The sequence below is a fragment of the Eutrigla gurnardus genome (assembly GCF_963514095.1).
Source record: "Eutrigla gurnardus genome assembly, chromosome: 4".
NCBI lineage: Eukaryota > Metazoa > Chordata > Actinopteri > Perciformes > Triglidae > Eutrigla > Eutrigla gurnardus.
The window spans coordinates 8,770,387-8,791,803 of record NC_139918.1 but is presented as its reverse complement, the minus strand read 5'-3'; the positions used below and the strand labels follow the sequence as shown (position 1 = coordinate 8,791,803).

Genomic DNA, 21,417 nt, shown 5'->3' with positions numbered 1-21,417 from the left:
ACTCGTCTTCAAGTCAATGTGTTTTGGTTCGATACCTGAAATAAGGTCTGTAGTTAACACAAGTGACATTCCATTCTTAATCCATAGGGTTTAACATGACGTCGGTCCACCCTTTGCAGCTATAATGGCTTCAACTCTTCTGGAAGGCTTTCCACAAGGTTTAGGAGTGTTTATGGGACTTTTTGACCATTCTTCCAGAAGTGTATTTGTGAGGTCACACACTGATGTTGGAGGGAAGGCCTGGCTCTCAGTCTCCACTCTAATTCATCCCAAAGGTGTTCTATCAGGTTGAGGTCAGGACTCTGTGCAGACCAGTCAAGTTTATCCACTCCAAACTCTCTCCTCCAAAGTTAGGATCATGGAATTGTCCAACATCTCTTGGTCTGCTGAAGCATTCAGAGTTCCTTTCACTGGAACTAAAGGCCCCTACACACCGCCCAGACGTCCAACTGCCTTATCCGACCACTCTCCGCCCACTCTGTTGCCTCTCGTCTGACCCGTTCGGCAGAAAAGTTGCGTTGTACACACCGCTTCGACGTGCTTCCGACACCACAGCAGCGTGTACGTTCTGCGCTTGCGCGAGATGCAATAAGCCTCCTTAACAGCGGGTGGCGCTAGTCTCGTGCCAGTACTCCAAAACAGGAAAACAGGAAATGACGGAACGGAGTGCAGATAAAAACAATGCACACACGTCTTGGTTCAGTATTGGTTCGACTCGAGAAGACCTTTGTGGAATAAATACTTGGCATTTCTGGAAAGATGACTCTGGCTAGGGTGACACTCGCGTTGTGTGCTCTCGGGCTCATTATTTTACGAAGACGTCGTCTCAGTAGGGAACGAGTAACGGAGTTTACCATCGTCACTTCCGCCCCGCCCACACACCGCCATTGGATACTCTGATTCGCTAGCACACCGCCAATCAGAGTATCCAATGGCTCAGACGTCCAACAGCCCACCTCCTCAGACTTCGTATGCTCAGTCTGATCAGACAACGTCCGCGCGGCTCCGAAAGCTTCCGACGCAGCTGTACACACCAAACATATGTGTTCCCGACCTCGTCCGAGCCTCTCCAAACGCTTCAGACGTCCAACGGTTGGGCCGGTGTGTTCCTGCCTTAAGGGGCCAAGCCCAGCTCCTGAAAAACAACCCACACCATAATCCCCCTCCACCAAACTTTACACGTGGCACAATGCAGTCAGACAAGTACCGTTGTCCTGGCAACCACCAAACCCAGACTCATCCATCAGATATCCAGATGGAGAAGCGTGATTGGTCCCTCTAGAGAACGTCTCCACTGCTCTAGAGTCCAGTGGCGGCGTGCTTTACACCACTGCATCCGATGCTTTGCATTACACTTGCTGATGTATGGCTTGGATGTAGCTGATCACCATGGAAACACATTCCATGAAGCTCTCTTGAAAAAACTACAACTTCATGGATTCTTTTTTAAATGTTGATTTCGCCCATATTGCATTTTGTTTTCAATTGCATCAACTTTTTTTTATATTATAATAATACATTTAGTACATACTTTAGAATACAAACCAAACCTCAAGGTGCATCACATACAGGGTAAAAACAACTACAGCACATTAAGACCGCAATAATTATTGTTTGATCTATTGAACAGTTTAGTGTTTACATTTGTCCTTAGTTTTGTCTTACTTTGGTTTGGCCTCACTGTTTGATGAATCTGATCCGATGAATCCGATGAATCGTTTAGTGAAGTGTTTGCCTCACAGGATGAAACATGGTTTTAAATAAAGTTTTCAAGCATTTGTTCCAGTACACAGACTGTATAGAAGAAGTGGACATAGTCATCATGATAGTTTGGGGATTACGGTTTTGAAGCCTCGAGTTCAGCATTTTGGCCGTCGCCATCTTGAATTTTTGCAACCACTGAAGGAAGTGACCATATTTGGACTGTGGTCCAAATGACTCATGAACACAAGCAGCAGAGCAGCACCCTTACTGGATCTGGATCCATCTGGATTCTGGTGCCAAGCTGCTAACAAAGTTAGATTCATAATTCAAGGTCAACCTTACAACTAAGTTAAAAAGTAAGCAAGAAGTACTGTAAGTAACCTAGGTAGCTAATTGCATAGTAGTGTAGTAGCGACGGCGTGGTAGGGACGGCGTGGTAGCGACGGCGTGCCTTCTTAGCGACAGCGTGCCTTCTTAGCGATGGCGTGGTAGCTACCTGTCAATCACAAGGTGGCCACGCCCCAAAGCACACCCTGCTTTACAGTCTATTTTTCTCTAAATGAACCATCATTTAATACAAGAAGATTAAGATTTTAACCACTTTAAATGATGAAACACTGATTGTAGTCTCGTGTGCCGCTTCTTTAACCACAGATCCTTCCGTTTCATTCGTCCACATGACGGCAGCTGGAGTTCTTCCTGTCTGAAGAGACAGAATGTGTGTTGTCTTTGGGATTAAATCAGGAACATCCCACTCTCTAGAAGAACCACCGGAGCAGAAAAACATCTGCAAAACTCTTCAGAAATAAAAACCCACATCAGTGGAGTGTCTCAGGTTGGAGAGACATAAACAAGCTGAACAATGAATGAATGAACGCCCGAGGACGCGGAGCTGCTATCTGCCGCTGCCATCTGAAACAAAAGGGAGCGTAAACACATCTAAACACGTTGGGCAGATTGTGAAGCTTTTGAAACGTGAGAAGGGCAAGAGGGGATCAAAGATGAGATGAAGTCTCCACCGCCTTCGAGAGTGTGAGAGGAATCATAACGCGCTCTGCTTTACAAACCAGGACTGGTCATTTCTTTGGTGCCGGATCATCTTTCAGGTTTAGTTCCTGTCTTTTAAAGCCGGCTGGCTGTTTATAAGATGACCTTCAGCAGAAAGACGTCACAGTAACAAAACGTCCACAAGCACCCAAATTATATCTGTCCAGATGGTCAACAGCTGCATTGACATGTGAAAATAATACAATATGTTGTAAATTTAAGTTAAATGTAGTAAATATTATTAATGTATATTAAGTTGCATTTGATATTCAACATTCAAATCATTAACATACAATCAACGACTATTGTCTATGTGAGGAAAAGTGTAGTAACATCTACCTGAGCAGAGACGGAAGTCACTCTCCCTCTGTGTGTGTTGTTATCAGAGCTTCTCTGCTTGCTTTGTTGACTTTTAGTGCATGTGAGTGTGCATGAGAGCGTGCATGTGGCGAGCTAATGACCGATGCTCTGCACACCTCCAATACAGCGGTTAAAGCTGATAATGTCGTCTTCATACTCTGTTCCCACTGTCAGAATGTTTGCTATAGTTTGTACTATTAGCACAGTCACAGCGTTGCCATGTTGAGAGCAATCCGAAAGCTCCCAATCGTGAAAGTTGTAGGTTGTAGTTGAAAAAATATGAATTATATCACATATATTAACATTGTACGTTAAGGTATATTTAATATCCTGAGAGGTTTACTGTTAAATCTGACTGTATTTACTGTAGCCGTCTCCTTTGATACAAACTGGATTAAAGCTTTGAAGCATGTCTAGCCTCCGGCCACACCCACACGTGATGTCACACGATGGGATTTCCATCAGCTATCAGTCATCGGGGTTAAAGTCCTGCAGTGACATCAGTTTGGGTTGTGGCCCGGAGAAAAATAGTGTTGAATGTCTGTAGAAAAAGGTGTATGTTCTCTGCAACAAAAGGAATACAACGCCGTGGCGGTGAAACCTTTGGAGCCGCCGTGTTTCTGTGGAGTTAACGCTTCGCCATCAACTGTACAATTACCCGAGTCAGGTGGAAGAGGTGAGCAAAGTGGTGCATAAATCAGTCCACACGCCTGAACCCTAATTATCTGTTTACTCTCAATGTGCTTTGAAAAGCAGTCACTTTTTGCTCCGTCATCCTCCCGGGGAGAGCAGAGCTAAAATTACCCTGCATGCATCTGCTTGTCCCCTGTAATGCATCTCTGCTCGTTCAGAGACTCTACGCCGTCTATAATAATAGAAACCACCCCCTTCTCTGCTCCCCCTGGGGCCTTGAATCACTTCCTGAGCAAAGCAAATCACAGAGTCTCACCAGGACCAGGACCACAGCCTGCCCCCCTGAGCCCCCCACGCTGCTTTAACACACTTGGGTCCGAGTCCATCCAGCGGAGTTCCCACACTGACTTTTTCCTTCCCACAGGACAGGAAGTGCTTCGTCGTGTCACTTTACAGTGGGGGTCAAAGGTCTCCACAGCCCGTCAGCTTTGTCAGAACTGAGAGTTATGACTGAGTGCATGGACCAGAGTCCATGCAGAAAAAACACATTTAAAGAATGCCGCAGCCACAGAACATGCATGACATTCATCACGTTATCAACGGCTTCAGCTGCTGAACCAGCTGGTTAGTTTACCACATAATCAAAGCATGATGTCTGACAGTGAACCAACAACAGGAGTTCACCATCATTGGTGCATGTTTACTCCTCTACATCACTATGTAGTCCATCAAGTGTCCACACGTCAGTTTACAACTGAAAGGATAACTAACAAGTGCTCTTGAACGCAGCATTTCTGGGGTTTGTGAGATGGAGATGTCGATCCGTCCTCTCAAAGTCTTTGTGTGACCATGAGGCTTTGAAAAGTCTTTGGAAACCGGGTCATGTGAATTTGGTCAGTTCAACGTCCGACACTCAAAACTCTCAGTGTTGGAGGGTCCTTGAACGCACCAACACAGCTGCCTTTCAACTGCAGCACACACAGGAACCAGCAGTTTGGTTCTTTCAATCCCGTTTTAAAAGGAGAATGTTACTCCAACTTTTTCTGTGGTGCGAACCACCAACGTGTCCGTCTCGATGCGTTCCTGTCTGGAGCAGAGTGATCCTCTAAAGCTGCACACAGAGAGACTCTGGAGGCTGATAACAGAACAGCGAGCCTCCATGTTGACTTCTTCCCCAGCAGATCGTATCGGAGCAGCCGCTGATCTCACGTTGTTTAGTCTGAGCCAACATGAAAAACCACAACTTGTTTCGTCAACTTTATTCTTTGTTGAGAACACCTTGATGCGTTCAAGGACACTCAGACACCTGATTTTTAAGTTCTGGCTTAAATCTGTCTTCTAGCTTAAGTTTCCAACAACTTATGTAAACAAAACGATTCATGTTCTTGTGCCAGTAAATGCACCCTGAAGCTGAATTCACAAACGTCCAACAAAAGTCCTTTTATGACACTCAGACTTCTGACTGTTGGCTGCACAAACAAAGTGCATTCCTAATACAAGCTGAAGGAAAATAAAATATAGAAGACACATTTTTGTCAATGGAAAAACATCTCGTCCTTCCTGATGTCAAGCAGCCTAATCTCAAACCGTGGGTGTCCCAGTGTCCTTGAAAGCAGCAGCGGTCAGTGTGGTCTCCAGCTGCAGTACAACTCAACGGGTCGTGAGTTCAGAGAGAAACCCTGGAAGGTTTGGATGTTTCCCTGCAGACCACATGAAGCTGTGAGCGGAGGTATGCTGCCTTCACTGCCTCCAGCCAGGTACAGTAAACTCTCATCGCGGTGGATCCGGTGCGTGGAGCTGCAGATGACGCCGTAATTACAGTCGGGAGGACGCTTTAGACTTCCTGTGACTTCATCATCTGGCTGAGAAGGTTTTGATCCAGATGTCAGCAGGAACACAGTTTAATAACAACCTGTTGCCTGATCGGCGGCGTTCCGGAGGTCGAGTGAAGAAAAAGCTTTATGGAAACGACGAGCCGAAGCACAACAACACGAAAGCAAACTCATTTTCACAAATTACACATCAGGCCAAACACAGTGACAGAAAGTACTATCAACAAAAAAATAATTGGCATTCAAATGTATTTAAATTGGATATTTTTTACATTCAGATGTTTTTAGTGATGATCTTTTTGTCACTCTTTTTAAGTTTGTTTTTTGTTTCAATGTTTTGTCACTAACTGACTTTTAAAGTTGAGTCTTAAAATGTTTTGTTTATCTACTTCAGGCCTTATGATCACATGGTTCTTTTGTGTTTGATTGTTTAGTTTTTTATATAGTTACATAGTGATGACCTAAAACAAAAAGCATGTTTTCTGTGATACTTTTTAACAGTCTGGCCAAAAAAAATCAGTAAATTAAATTTAACTCCAATGTCATTTTGTCACGTCAAACCAGGTTTCACAATCATTCATAAATGATTGATTCATCACAAAAGAACATTCCATCTGAGGGAAATGTGATGCATTTTATCTCGTGATGAGTTCAACATCATTACTTATTATTTATGCAGCATCGAACAGACATGTTTTTGTTTTTTTAAAGAATACATTTCATCAAACCCATCAATGGGCACAAAAGTTAAAGCATCATCCAGGCCCAATGACAGTGTGTGCTGGTCCAGCAGTGACCCTGAACACACCACAGGCCTTTTAATTAGCACACGGTGACAAGAATGTGGAGTTTGTACTTCAAAGTGAGGACGTGTGATGAGTGAACAAACACAGAGCAGCAGGTTAAACATCGGCAGAAGAGGACATGTCCACTTTAGAGAGCACAACGTGGTGAGGAGAACTCAGGGAACATCACTCCTCGATGAAGGAACACATTCATGTACAGCCATGTGGCCCAAACTCATGATGCTGCTTCAAGTCAAACTAAAAAGGTACAAACTAGAGGAGTTCCCAAACAAACATGTTTCTTCCCCACCACCAGGCCGGCCCGTGGCATACGCAAACGTAGCAGCTGCTGGTGGCCAAGGGGCCCCAAGAAGCACTAGGGGCCCTTCTCCAGCTGGCCATCCCCAAAAAGCACCAAAATACATGAAATCAGACCTACCCAATTCAGAATTGACCCCCCCTCCCCCATTTGCACACACTTTTGCACAAATAGGGTGGGGGTGGGGTCTTTATGCATCTGTTCCCAGGGGGACAGTAGCTCATAATCCGTCGCTGTATTATACAATTTATAATGTAACATTATAGTGGGACATTTGTGTCAATTATCGTCAAGCAGAGGTGGTGGGAGGGGGGCCCCCAAAGGCTTGGACCGGCCCTGCCCACTGCCATCAGACTCCGGGGACTACATTTTGCACATGAATAATTGCACTGTTTTTATTGTATTATTATTGTCATTTATCTGCCTTTTAAATTACTTTGTTTTATACTATTTATCTATTTTTTCATACTTGGATGTTAGATTGTTTGGCATGCTGTGGACAGCACAATAAGAACTTCATTGTACGTTTCTTTACTGTGCATATGACAATAAACCCATTGAATCTTGACTGTTTAGGCATTGATGCCAGGATTAAAACTGCTCCCGATTATCATCAACATACACTTAAAACTCTAAGAAAAGGCACTAAATCATGCTGGAATCACTTTACATTCAGTTAAGAAACAAATATTTGTATTGCGTCACAGATAAGATCATATTCTTTTAGTGAACATCCTTTTTAGTGATAGTCAAATATTCTGAAATAAGATAAGTCATAAGGTCCCCCTGCACACGTAAAGGATCTTTGCTGGATTTCACCAAGCTGTCTTCACTGTGAATAGCAAGACACACATCGGCTGGTTTACCACAGCTGGAGGAACCCAAACCACCCACATGCTTGTGTTCTGAATGGAGTTTGGATTGATGGGTGCTAGGCTACGCTAACATAGTAGCTGCTCTTTCCTCTGGTCTCGGGACTAATATGAGCCGTCATCGTAGAGCAGCGCTCACTCACTGAGCTTGATAGAAAGGAAGAGCGTGGTGGATTCCTCCCCGTCTTATCTGACGGGATACAGGTCATCTTGACCTGCAGCCACTGGAAGCTCCACCATTACAGAGCTATCTGAGGGAGCCTGAACGCCTCGTATTTGACCTCTCTCCACATTTATCATAGTGTCTTTCAGTTTCACTTTAACTTGATCTAAAATTATTCTGTTTTCAAGTTTTCAGAATCTCCGAGATGTATTTCTCAAATGAGAAGTTAAAGAAAGTAAATTATGTTTTACCTTCAGTCAACCACCTAACATCTCATCTGTCTGTCTGTCTGATTACCTGTCTCCGTGTCTCTGTCTGATTATGTCTCTATGGAGGACAACTCCACCTGTCCTCCTGAGAACACAAACCACTCAGTGGCGGCTCAGTTCCCATGGCAACAGAAAACTACAACATCTTAAAGTCTTAGTGACGGGGGCAAAAGATGAAAAAACAAAGAATCACTTCAACTTTACTGAAATGTATAGAATAATAATATAAGAAATAATACCAATAAAACTCAGCCACACAGCAGCTCCACTTCACTTCCAGTGGGACGAGTCCAGCTTGGACCGACGACAGAAGAGACAGGAAGTAAGACAGGAAGGAAGACCAGGACCCCACAAAGGTCCTGGGTGGGGGACAATTGATCCCAGTCAGACACAGGACCAGGGCTAGGCCGAGACAAGACATGGGACCAGGGCTAGGCTGAGACCAGACACAGGACCAGGGCTAGCCTGAGACCAGACACAGGACCAGGGCTGGGCCGAGACCAGACACAGGACCAGGGCTGGGCCGAGACCAGACACAGGACCAGGGCTGGGCCGAGACAAGACACGGGACCAGGGCTGGGCCAAGACCAGACATGGGACCACAGCAGGACTAGGACTGGGCTGGGCCAGGCTAGGATTCCCTCAGTCAACCAGTCAGGCGTGTGTCCTGCAGGAAGACGCCCGTCTGTCCGTCAGACAGCAGAGAAGGAGGACGCAGCAGTGCAGTGTGGGAAAAACCCCGCTGAGAGTTTCTCGTCTTCAGCCTTTCCCAACCCGCCATAAAAGAACGAGTCCACTTGTCTCCTCTGGAGTGGCCAGCTGTTGCAAATTATAGCGATGTGAGAGTGTGTTGGGTGAGGGAGGGGTGATGCAGGGGGGGGGAGTCATCTGGTCCGGACCCATTGTTTTGAGTCGGAGGAATGAGCTCAGCGTGGGAAACTGGGCTGTGGGGAGATTATGAGAACTGCACAGCTGGACCATGGCTTACTGCAGCTGACGACAGAGACCAGACACTGGACCCCTTTAGACCCCAGAACACCCCAAAATCTCCCTCTCTGCTCCACTACGGTTTAAACACAGTTCCGGGCGTTTTGAAAGCTACTGTTTTCACTGTAAAATTGGGGGTTTCTCTTTTGAAGAAGACATTTCGCCTCCTTCAAAGATTGAGACGGACATTTCTGTGAGATGTTCTCATATTTGTGATTAAAAAAAACACCCTGAATGTTAGCTCTAAAATGTCACTCAACGTTGAATAAAACCTGGACACCAGGGCTGATTTGATTTGATGGTTGAAAGGTTGAGATTACCACTTTCATGATATTATCAGTTGAAGTTTTGTGCTAGCTGATGAATGCATGCGCCATATTTTGTTTTCCACAAAGAAAATACATTTGATTTTGATATAAAAATACAAAGAAAGAGACTTATTTTGTCATTTCTCTCTGTATATTTTTGTCAAACTGGTGAACAGCTTGTGATCTCAGAGGGTTTTTCATTTCAGCCGGTTCAAAGGAAAACTCCCATGATTCTCATGTTTATGAGTAATCCAGTATTTGTGATTAATGAGGTCGGCCCGCCACACTTTCTGCGGATCCGACCGTTTCGCAGCCCTCGCCTTGACCTCTCCACTTCCTTAGTACTCGCTTCACCCTCTCTCTCTCTGCGGGGAGGAACGCCTGTGGGAGGAGCCTGAACGCACCTGACCCATCTCGTTTACCTGCTTTTGGCTGTTTCATATACAACCAGTGACTTTATGAATACATTTTACTAAATTATTTGTAGCTCTAGACTCTACATTTTGCTCTCAAAGTGCATTAAATTGATTCATTTAACTCATTTAAAAATTCCTGTATTTTTTCATTTCACAATATACGTATCAGAAAAACAAATACTGCAATCGTTTGTTCCAATATCATGCAGCCCTACTTGATGCCAATCTCACTGATATGACTTTTTAATAAGACACCACTTAAATTGGAACTACTGATTTGTATCAATGTTAATAACCACTTATTATACTTTAAAGATCAGCGATAAGCTTTTAATAACAACCATCTTTGTGTTGGCAGGTTTTGTTGGGCTGCAGACCAACTTCTTGTGTTTAAACATTTGAAAGCTCTTTGGTGAAATTAACTTTTATTTTGATAACTAGAGGAGGCCCCTCTCTGTCCATCTGCAGCTTTCTTCTTTGTGGGTTTTTCTTTTTTTAACTCTGCAGTCTGAGTCGAGTCGGGACACGTCGCCTTCCTGCCGCATCAAAGAGCCCAAACACAGAAAGCTCCACAAGCACATCGCGTTTCCTGAGATTAAAGTGCCGGCATCCACAGTCTCAACATGAACTTCGTCCTCCACACCAGATCAGGGAATGAACAACTCAGCGGAGGCACTTGAACTCAACACGAACATGTCCGGTTACTGGGGGTCGAATGCAATCAAATCGTTTTGTTGATTTGTTTATTCAGATAGCTCCGGATTTAAATCACCTTTACAAGGTCATTTCCTGTCCGAACAAAAAAACTGGTGAGATGAGGATGTGTGTTGTTCAGTCACTGAAGGTTTTCCACATGCAGCAGGTCTGAAAACACAGAGCTTGCACCAGGAGACTGGTGTCAGTGTCCGGGGGGGTATTCCAGGAAGCAGGTTTAACTCTCAACCTAACCCTGAACTCTGAGTCAACCAACCCTGAGATGGGCAACTCTGAGTTTTTGTTTCCACAACAGCTGTTCTGAATTAGTTCAATCAACTCAGAGTATGTAAACTTTGAGTTAAGCGCGTGCCTGCCGACTCTACAAAGCCATGATCAATGATGACTACTGCACAGGTTCAATTCCCGTGGTACACGACTCAAAGTAGAGAAATGTAATGAAATTCCTTTTGATTTAGGTGCAATCCAAAAAAACATGGCTGCAGCTGAAAATTAAGCATAAGAATATCGTGCAACTACGTAGCGTCGTTGCCGAAAACCAAACTAGGTAGCGTCGTTGCCTAAACCTAACTATGTAGCGTTGTTCCCTGAGCCTAACTACGTAGCGCCGTTGCCTGAGCCTAACTACGTAGCGCCGTTGCCTGAGCCTAACTACGTAGCACCGTTGCCTGAGCCTAACTACGTAGCGCCGTTGCCTGAACCTAACTACGTAGCGTCGTTGCCTGAACCTAACTACATAGCGTTGTTGCCTGAACCTAACTACATAGCGTTGTTGCCTGAACCTAACTACGTAGCGTTGTTGCCTAGACCTAACTATGTAGCGTCGTTGCCTAGACCTTACTATGTAGCGTCGTTGCCTGAACCTACCTACATAGCGTTATTGCCTGAACCTACCTACATAGCATTATTGACTAAACCTAACTATGTAGCGTCGTTGCCTGAACCTAACTACGTAGCGTCGTTGCCTAAACCTAACTATGTAGCGTTGTTCCCTGAGCCTAACTACGTAGCGCCGTTGCCTGAGCCTAACTACGTAGCGCCGTTGCCTGAGCCTAACTACGTAGCGCCGTTGCCTGAGCCTAACTACGTAGCGTCGTTGCCTGAACCTAACTACGTAGCGTCGTTGCCTGAACCTAACTACATAGCGTCGTTGCCTGAACCTAACTACGTAGCGTTGTTGCCTGAACCTAACTACGTAGCGTCGTTGCCTAGACCTAACTATGTAGCGTCGTTGCCTAGACCTTACTATGTAGCGTCGTTGCCTGAACCTACCTACATAGCGTTATTGCCGGAACCTACCTACATAGCATTATTGCCTAAACCTAACTATGTAGCGTCGTTGCCTGAACCTAACTACGTAGCGTCGTTGCCTGAACCTAACTATGTAGCGTTGTTGCCTGAACCTAACTACGTAGCATTGTTGCCTAAACCTAACTACGTAGCGTCGTTGCCTGAACCTAACTATGTAGCGTTGTTGCCTGAACCTAACTACGTAGCATTGTTGCCTAAACCTAACTACGTAGCGTCGTTGCCTGAACCTAACTATGTAGCGTTGTTGCCTGAACCTAACTATGTAGCGTCGTTGCCTGAACCTAACTACGTAGCGTCGTTGCCTGAACCTAACTATGTAGCGTCGTTGCCTGAACCTACCTATGTAGCGTCGTTGCCTGAACCTACCTACATAGCGTTATTGCCTGAACCTACCTATGTAGCGTTGTTGCCTGAACCTAACTACGTAGCATTGTTGCCTAAACCTAACTACGTAGCGTTGTTGCCTGAACCTAACTACGTAGCGTTGTTGCCTGAACCTAACTACGTAGCGTTGTTGCCTGAACCTAACTATGTAGCGTCGTTGCCTAAACCTAACTATGTAGCATCGTTGCCTGAACCTAACTATCTAGTTTTTCCATGTCGTCTCTATATCGGGGGCCTGACCGCCACCACTTAGGGAGACCATGTTAACTTACTGCAGATTCCTTTCTGTTAAAACTCATCTTGGCAGAAGACGACCAAATATTTACCATGTTCCAAACAGGAAGAGACTTCAACAGGAAACAAACTCTTTATGCAAAGAATTTAACTCAACAAACGCTTAAACTTTCAACAAGCTATCGAAAAAAACACTTCCTGTCGAGGAAACGAACATTTACTGAAAGATGTTACGTCACGCTCTCAACAGCTGAAACCCTCGAACTGCTCTGTTTAAATAGAAGGACTCCATTACCCAGAAATCTGTGAGCTTTAAGAACAATACTCTGGATTCTGACTTCCCGTGCGGAGGAAGTTTGTCCACCGGTGACCAAACTGACCACGATACCGACTAAACCGTCTTTACATTAAGTCAGCTGGTGGCGATCAGACGCTCATTTCCCATTTTTAAAAACAAGAGTGTAACAGCAGCTTATAGACAATCTTTACTGTCTGCAACAATGTCCCTCGGGATAAATATTCATATGTTAAGGATCTGGAGAACGAAATGCCATTCTGACTTTACACTGGAGAACAAAGCCAGAGCTGTAATTATTGAGAAAACAGAGAGCAGACAATGAAAACATGGCCCGGGGGAGAGAAACGTTAGCGTGTAATTAAACGCATTTCCATTTGAAAACGAGCCCTTATCAGAGTTCAGTACCTGAGGCTACAGAGACAGAAGCTCAGCTCCAACCAGCAGCATGACTGAGCCCCTCAGGAATGTGGAGCCCTGTTAAAAACAGTAGTGTTGCTGGGAGGCTTCAGAAATAGACAGGTATTTTTAAAAAGGCAAACTAAGACGGCTGCTAACAGAGCAGCAACGAGCTCTGTTCAGCGTGGGGGAGACGCCTGATTGGTTGTTAGCTGATGTCTTCCAACGGTTTGCTGTGGTGAACGACAGAGAGCGATGCCTGTTTGGTTGAGGTGGAGGGTAACATTGCTATTTTGTCTGGTGTGGTCATGGATAAAGTCAGCGTGATTAGCAGGAAATTGGTCAAAACAAAGATGTTCATGAGTCTGACAAAACTTTATCTTACTATTTAAAACTGAAACTTCAAACTGAGTAATTTGCAGTTGGAAAAGGCTAATAAATCACAATGTCATCGTCATGCTAATTAAAATCACGATGAGATCGCACTTAAGTCTTGTGATAATATCGTATTTTTACTTAAGTTTGCTGATAATACATCGTGATTAAGTATCGTAATATCATATTGTTACTTAAGTATTGTGATATCACATTGTGACTTAAGTATCATAATATCATATTGTGATTTAAATATTGTGATATGATATTGTGACTTAAGTATCGTGATAATATCGTATTTTAACTTAAGTATCAGGGTAATACATTGTGATTCAAGTATTGTGATATATTATATCTTGACAGGGCTGCAGCAATAATCCCATCACCGCCGTATTAGGAGGTGCATTGTAGGGTTGAGCCCATCACCAAAACTTTCTTCAAATAAACGTGAATGACATGTGACGTTAGTGGCCGCTTCGCTAGGGGTCACATGATCACAACATGCCATGCAGCACTCGGAGAGCAGATTGTAGGTCATGATGTCATCAAAAGTGAAACTAAATTGGCGGATGCGCCCCGTGGTTCGGATCCACTCTTTAACGGCCCCTTCCTTGGCCAATGCTGCACCCTTCCACAACGTTTCACCAGCATCGGGCCAGGAATACAAACAGGCCTCATCGCAGGTCAAAATTAAACACACGGGGGGGTTGGTTGCGATATTACCGTCAAAGTCATCGTGTGTAACTGGAGAACATAAACGCTTCTTGACGTCTCCTCAAAATGACTGCTTCCAAGGTCAAGAATGAACTTTGATGCTGTACTTCTTTTAAAAACCAGACGTCTGCCTGCTGTCTTCCTCTGTTATTTACTCTCAAAGACCCACTGATGTGTTGGAACCGATTCCCGAAGACAGCTCAGTCCCCCCGAGGACGAGACACCGCGAGACCACTAGTCCTCAGAGGAGGAAGTCTCAGTCCCCAACCCTACCCCCAACAACTGAAAAGACTGGTGGAGGCGATGCGTTTGGGGGACGATGGGACACCAGGCTGCTAACTTCACACCTCCAAACCAGAGTCAGTCTGAGCAGTTTGTCAAACAAACACTGGAAATCACAATGGGAGGGTGGAGTCGATGAGGAACTACAACTGGTGCTGCTGGGAGAGGCTGACCCTACAGTAAGGTCAGAAAAGAGCTGCGACCTCCATCTGCGTGCGTGCGTGCGTGCGTTCACGCACACACACTCCACCCCCAACAATGAAAACTATGTCCTCCGTGATATACTGCTGGCTTCAAAACTCCCTCATTCCCAACGTGTCCCGAGTAAGATCCCTGATTTCCAGCTCAAACGTTAACAAAAGTTTGGTCCAATGAAAACACAGCTCTAGAACATTCCTCTGTCGGCTGCTTTAATTCAGCATTTTTTATATTTCTTTCACGTGTTCCACTTCACGCCGTCCCCGTCGGACATTATCGCCACACAACAGAAAGTCACACCAAACTCCGTAGAAAATTTCGCCAATTTAAAGTTTCCGTCTAGTTCACAACTGTGCTTACATCACACGTCACAGCTGAATATCTGTTTTGGAATTGTTACGATGTTTTTTTCGATTCGGCTCAGAGTTACAACACCAAGCAGTCGTTTATTTGTAACCTTTTTAAACAAGACACTTTTAAATCTGGGCCGCTGTTTGAGAAGCGGTAGATATGTGTGGTAAATCGAGCTGTTAAACCTGCTGAGTGAAGTAGGAATGTCCTACATAAAGTGTGGTTTGCGGGTATTGGGTGTGCGCCGAATCAAAGAGTACCTCGTTAAATGTTACATCACTGAGGTTGTAGTCACCCAAGTCACACCAAACTCAGTAGAAAACGTAACCAATTTAAAGTTGCCCCTATAGTTGCAACAATGCTTACATCATGTTAGAGTTGATTGTCTTTGATTCGGCTCACAGCTACTACAACAAACAGTCATTTGCTTTGTATCTTTTGAAAGAACTACATTTCATCCGACTGGGCCGCCAGATGAGAGGCGCAGAGATGATACATTGAGCTGTTACCTGCTATATGTTGGAATTTACTACAATACGTGTGTTTTGAGGGTATTGGGTGTGTGCCGAATCAAATAGCAATTCGTTAAAAATATGAATTCTATGTCAGTGTGTTCATATATGTAGCTGATTTGATCAGGAAGCAGGGAAACCTTGACTTGTAGGGTTTTACAGCGGGATTCGGCGGACCTCTCGCGGAGAGAGCGGCTTGTTCTCTGGGGTCTTACCGAGGTGCAGGGTGAGGTTGATGGAGTTCGGGTACTGGATCCCCGCCAGCATGGTCTGGCTCTGCCACCAGGTGGTGGCCTGCTGGTTGTTGTAGTCGGTCAGGTACACGGCGCTGTGGTGGTTCCGGGAGTCCCGGGCGTCGCAGATGTGGCAGGACTTTGTGACCCCGGTGGCGCCGGTCTGCACGCAGTACTCCTCGGGCGGAGAGCCGCAGGTGTTGGTCGCCACCACGGTGACGTTAAAAGCGGCGTTAACGAACTCGGGCATGCAGCGCTGCGCTCGGTCCTCCTCGTCCGAACACTCGTCCATGGCCGCGCGGACACACACCGCCACCCAGCACCAGGCAACCAGAGCTCGGATCAAACTTCGCATTTTCTCGGAACTCCGACACGATCTCTCCCTGAACTTGTCCAAAAGTTTGCGGTAACTATCCGGTTACCGACAGATTCCCGAGGAAACAACCACCGAGCGAGAACATGCAGCGGCAGATTGTCTTCGCCCCAGGCCGCGTCTAGAGCTTATGCCCCGGCTGTTGCTGGCGTGTGTGTGTGTGTGTGCGTGTGTGTGAGAGAGAGAGCCAGAGAGAGGGAGAGCGAGAGAGTGCGTCTTTGTGTCCGCCGCCATGCAACTCCAAACTCCAGCAGGAAAAGTTAGAACTCCCGACTACACCCAGTCCGCTAATGCGCAGGCGCAGAGGACACTCCTGCAACTTCCGTGACAAAACTTCAGAGAAATCCTCCAACATTATACACAATATTATCATCGAAGTTTAATTAAGTCTCCCGTACTTCTATTTCACGATATCAATCAATGTTAAGATTTGCTCAAACATTGTACTTTCAATTAACATTTTGAATTAACTTTAATTTAAGCGACGTAATAAAGACGAATTACCTTTAATAACTGAGTGAAACAAAGTAATTAAAAACACAATATCATAATTGATTTTTTAATTAAACCTTCTGTACTTATATTTTACAAGTCAAATAAAGCCAATATATCACCATTTAACCCCCTTGTTTACTCTTCATCAGTTTTTGATATGTCTTTGGCAGGAATAAGCTTCCAAACCCCCAGCATCTTTACAGCAGTATACCGATTCAGTGATTTAGGACAAATGGTGAAAGAACACACGGTTCTGTTGTTTATTGTGTCTAATTTGTGTGTTTTTGGGTGAAATTCGGTACAACAATAACAATTATAGAACTCTCAACACTTGTTCTCAACACAATCTTTCAAAATGACAAACTGGTCGACCTGATCAGAACTCATAATTACAAGAACTTTAAAATCCTGCATGTCTTTGGACTGTGGGAGGAAGCCGGAGAACCCAGAGAGAACCCACGTTTACACGGGGAGAACATGCAAACTCCACACAGAAGGTACCCAGGCCGACCCGGGAATCGAACCCGGGACCCACTTGCTGTGAGGCGAGAGTGCTACCCACTACACCACCGTGCAGCCTTAAAAACGACTCATCATAAGTTATTATTTCTCATTCATTAAAATGTAGTTAATTGGTTAATTAAGGGCCTTCCGAATTAAGATGTTTTTAATGGGCTTAGTAGTCAAATGAATAGCCAAAGGAAGGATTTCTGGCTGGTTAAGAGGAATGTGTTGAGTGTGTTGTCTGGAATTCATTCAAGATGAATTAAGATGACCTTTTTATAGTAAGGAGAGTGACAGTAAAACGTGTTTTGTTTTTTGGCCTTTTGGACCTGAAGTGCAACAACATCAGAGAAGATAAAGTGATGAAGACTGAAGATCATTGGTCATTAACATACAGTTCTGTTCTGATTAGATCTTCATCAACACCCATTAAACCTCTGATGAAACAGTGTAAACAGGTTCATTAATGAGACGAGTTGCTCTACAGACAACAGCATGTCATTCACTCATGTGAAAAGACTCACTACAAGTAAACGCCTTACATGCCAAAACTTCCTGAAATATATAAATGTACTTCAAGTAGTAAAAAGTAGTAAAGAATAATTGACGGTGCAGTAAAATGACTTACTATTATATCAAATGTTTCTGGATTGATATTATTGCTGTATTAAGGTTGAATCATTTACACTCCTTCATTTGAACTGAGTAACTAAATCTGGCAGACAAATAAAGAGCAGTAAATAATACAAAGTTACATGAGATGTAGCTGTACAGCTGTTATGTACTTAGTTGTGTACATTCACCCAGTGTAGAAAACACAGCAGCTGCAAATATGAATCTGTAAAAGAATCAAGATGCAGTTTTTGTTTGGAGTCTCGCAAATGTTTCTAAAATGGTGTGGGGTTCTCAGATCCTGTGGTGTGTTCAGGTGCTGTGGTGTATTCAGGTGCTGTGGTGTGTTCAGGTGCTGTGGAGTTATCAGATCCTGTGATGTGTTCAGGTGCTGTGGTGTTATCAGATTATGTGGTGTGTTCAGGTGCTGTGGTGTATTCAGGTGCTGTGGTGTGTTCAGGAGCTGTGGTGTATTCAGGTGCTGTGGTGTATTCAGGTGCTGTGGTGTGTTCAGGTGCTGTGGTGTTATCAGATTCTGTGGTGTGTTCAGGTGTTGTGGTGTTATCAGATCCTGTGGTGTGTTCAGGTGCTGTGGTGTGTTATTAAGATAATCACTTTACAGATCAGTCTCAGGTCAAAGTGGATCCTAACATTGGATGTTTTCTCCTCCAGAGGCCTGAACTACGGAGTGAGTTCAACATACCAGGTATCTTCCAGTTATCCAGCTAAAGTAACCCTAACAAAGGCAATCGGAGATAAGCGGTCACACGACGCTGGTTATCAACTTGGTAAGTCAACCCAGGGTTTCCCTGTAGAGCTATAGAGTGGCGTCCCACCCCTTCCGCTAGACTCCCATGGGACATGAGATCGTAAAAAATGTTTGGGTCTCAATGCAGATGATATAATTATTTGCTGGTCCCAGTCGTTATATGCCCGAATTAGAAATATGTTGTTTATGGATTTTAATTAAAATGTTTCACGTCAAGACTGTTTATTGTTTAATTGTTCAGTTTAAGGCTGTAGAGAAAACACAATGAGAAAGACTACATGTGGTGTATGTGACGCAACATCATCATCCTTTCTCACAGCGATTCAGTGCCGATCAAACGAAGACGCCGGTGTGTTTTGTTCCTGAATGTTCCAGCAGGTACGGCTGTTCATGCTTTCGGTTCCCGTCCGATGAGAAGACGAGGAATCGCTGGCTCAAACTGACGGATATCATTCACGCCGAGAGAAGAGCTGTCGAAGAGCGGCCTCACACAAAACCTACCATTATCAAACTTCTTCGCGATCGTAGTTTTTTTTTTTGCATGAAAAATTATCTTTAAAAACCACAAACAACATATGTGAAATTCATGGCACAATTCTAACGGGACCAGAAAACAACAGTTGGTCACAACAGCAACAGTTTCATCTGCAAAATTCAGGAAGGATAGCTGGAAAAAACTCGCCGACTGTGTGAATGCGTAAGTCGTATTAATAGTATTAATAGTCATATAATATGACTGCCCCGTCATAAGGACACTACTAGATCTGACTGATTAAATTAATGTGTTAAAGGTCCAATATTTAGAAAAACAGGTTTTCTCTGGTCTCTACACCTATAAACTGGTCCTCCCTGAGCCTGTCAACTCCCAGAATGAGGAAAACAAGCTACTCCTGCATGGTCTCTGTAGCCCCCCCTACTGGTACAACGACGCTCGCTGTATAGACTGAACTCCTCTGATGATAGGAGATATCTGAGAGGGGGTGTTCATCACCGAGGTGAAGTTCGGTGTGTCCTGCGGTGAGACAGCAGTGAGATAGCAGTGTTTCACAATGTCGTCACTCAGAGACACGCAGATTGCTCTGTTGCCGGTTGTACAAATCAACATAAGTGCTTATATTCTGTCCCAGCTACAGAAGAACAGAAGAGAAAGTGGTTGTGTTTCATTTTTAATGACAATGTGCCGGCTACGGTCCGTGTTAGCTTGTATGTGTGTGCTAACCACTTCACATCGGACTGCTTCAGTAACGAGGGTCAGTAAGCTGGCTTTGCCTCGACACTGACCCTCGTTAAAGGATCTGTCCCAACCATACGGGACCCAGCAACTTCACCTGAGACACATAGGAGCCATAGCGATACATCCACGTAAACATTGGTGCATGCTACCGCTAGTGTAAGCGGCATCGTCTCCGTCTCTCTCCAAGTAGGCGTTGACAGACGGAGCTCATTAGCATTTAAAGGTGCAGACACAGAAACAGCCTGTTCTCAGTAGAGCTCATTTGAGCAACTTTTAGACAGCTGGAATTCAGGACCATGGATGGGTTTGGGGCAATGCATATCGAATACAGTGTTGTTGGACCTCTGGCAGCTGTGTGGAATTAATGAAAAACCGTATAATATGGGATCTTTAAGTGTGCTGATAGCTCAGTGGCAGAGTTACCGCCCCATGTACTGAGGCTCCCTGCAGCGGTCCCGGGTTTCAATCCGCCCTGCGGTCCTCTTTTAAATCATATCGTCCTTCTCTCTCGCCCCTTTAACTCTCACGCTGTCCTCCCAAAATAAAAGGCAAATATTAGCCTCATTCTTTCAGCTGCAATCCTGGCGGTGTAAAACGGACTTGGGAGCAAATAAAAAAATATATAAAAACATAATTCAAAGTGGTCAGTAGGCTGTACGCTGACACAGAAAAGTCATTCCCTCTGATGAGAATCTGTATCTTTCATATTAAACATCGTCAGACACAGACAAAAGGGTTTTGTCGGTCTCTGAACACTGTAGTTCTACTAAGAGAACCCGATCCACCGGGTTCTTTTTTTTTTTAATCCGCAAACCAAGAGAGCTGATTGGTCAGTAGGCGGTGTTTTTCTCCACGTTGATCTCTTATCAGGAACATAACCTGCTCCGGAGGGCTGCACATGTTTCTTTGGACTGTGGGAGGAAGCCGGAGAACCTGGAGAGAACATGCAAACTCCCGACCTGGGAATTGAACCCGAGACCCTCTCGCTGTGAGGCGGCGGTGCTACCCACAACACCACCGTGGAGCCCGTCATGTTTGTTATTTGTGTTATTATATCTAAGTGGTGTAGTGGGTAGCACTGTCGCCTCACAGCGAGAGGGTCCCAGGTTCGATTCCCGGGTCTGATTCGGGTTCCTTCTGTGTGGAGTTTGCATGTTCTCCAAAGACATGCAGGATGGGGATAGGTTCATTGATGACTCTAAATTGCCTGTAGGTTGAATGTGAGCGTGCATGGTTGTCAGTCTCTACATGTCGGCCCTGTGATGGACTGTCTACTACTACCGTCTACTTCGGTAGACGATGGATGGAACCTGCTCTGGAGCAGGTTAACTCTAATCGGGGTAAGTTACCATGGCGATCTACCTCGGTAAGACGTGAACCAGCGTCGTAGGACCTGAAGTTACCTTGCTAAGCCCAAATCCTGCTTCCTAGGACAGGCCTCCGGACTCAATATGTGGCCATATAAACATGTTACATTAAATCTTAACTGTGTGGCGCCACCTGCTGGCTGCTAAAATTATTCAATCACTCATCTTATATGAACCTGTTCAGTTGAGCGTATTATGACTACATCTGATTGCATGATTGTTTGGTGTCATGTTTATTTTTTTCACATCTAATTATTAATAACATCTATGTAACTAGTGCCTTTTATTGTTATGCTGCCATTGCTGCTTGTATAGGTTTGTTTTATTTAAAGGCCGGACTTCAATACATATAATAATGCATTTCCT

The 21,417-nt window shown here is 44.6% G+C and overlaps 1 protein-coding gene across 1 annotated transcript in view; it reads right to left on the bottom strand.

The window, feature by feature from the left end:
• The window catches only part of lamc1 (laminin, gamma 1), a 54,163-nt gene extending 37,839 nt beyond the window's left edge, over positions 1 to 16,324 (bottom strand). The window contains exon 1 of the mRNA XM_084008284.1: positions 15,680 to 16,324. Within this exon, the coding sequence (XP_083864410.1) occupies positions 15,680 to 16,052 (373 nt within the window). The 5' untranslated portion in view covers positions 16,053 to 16,324. The remainder of the gene's footprint in view (positions 1 to 15,679) is intronic.
• Between the last annotated feature and the right edge of the window lie 5,093 nt (positions 16,325 to 21,417).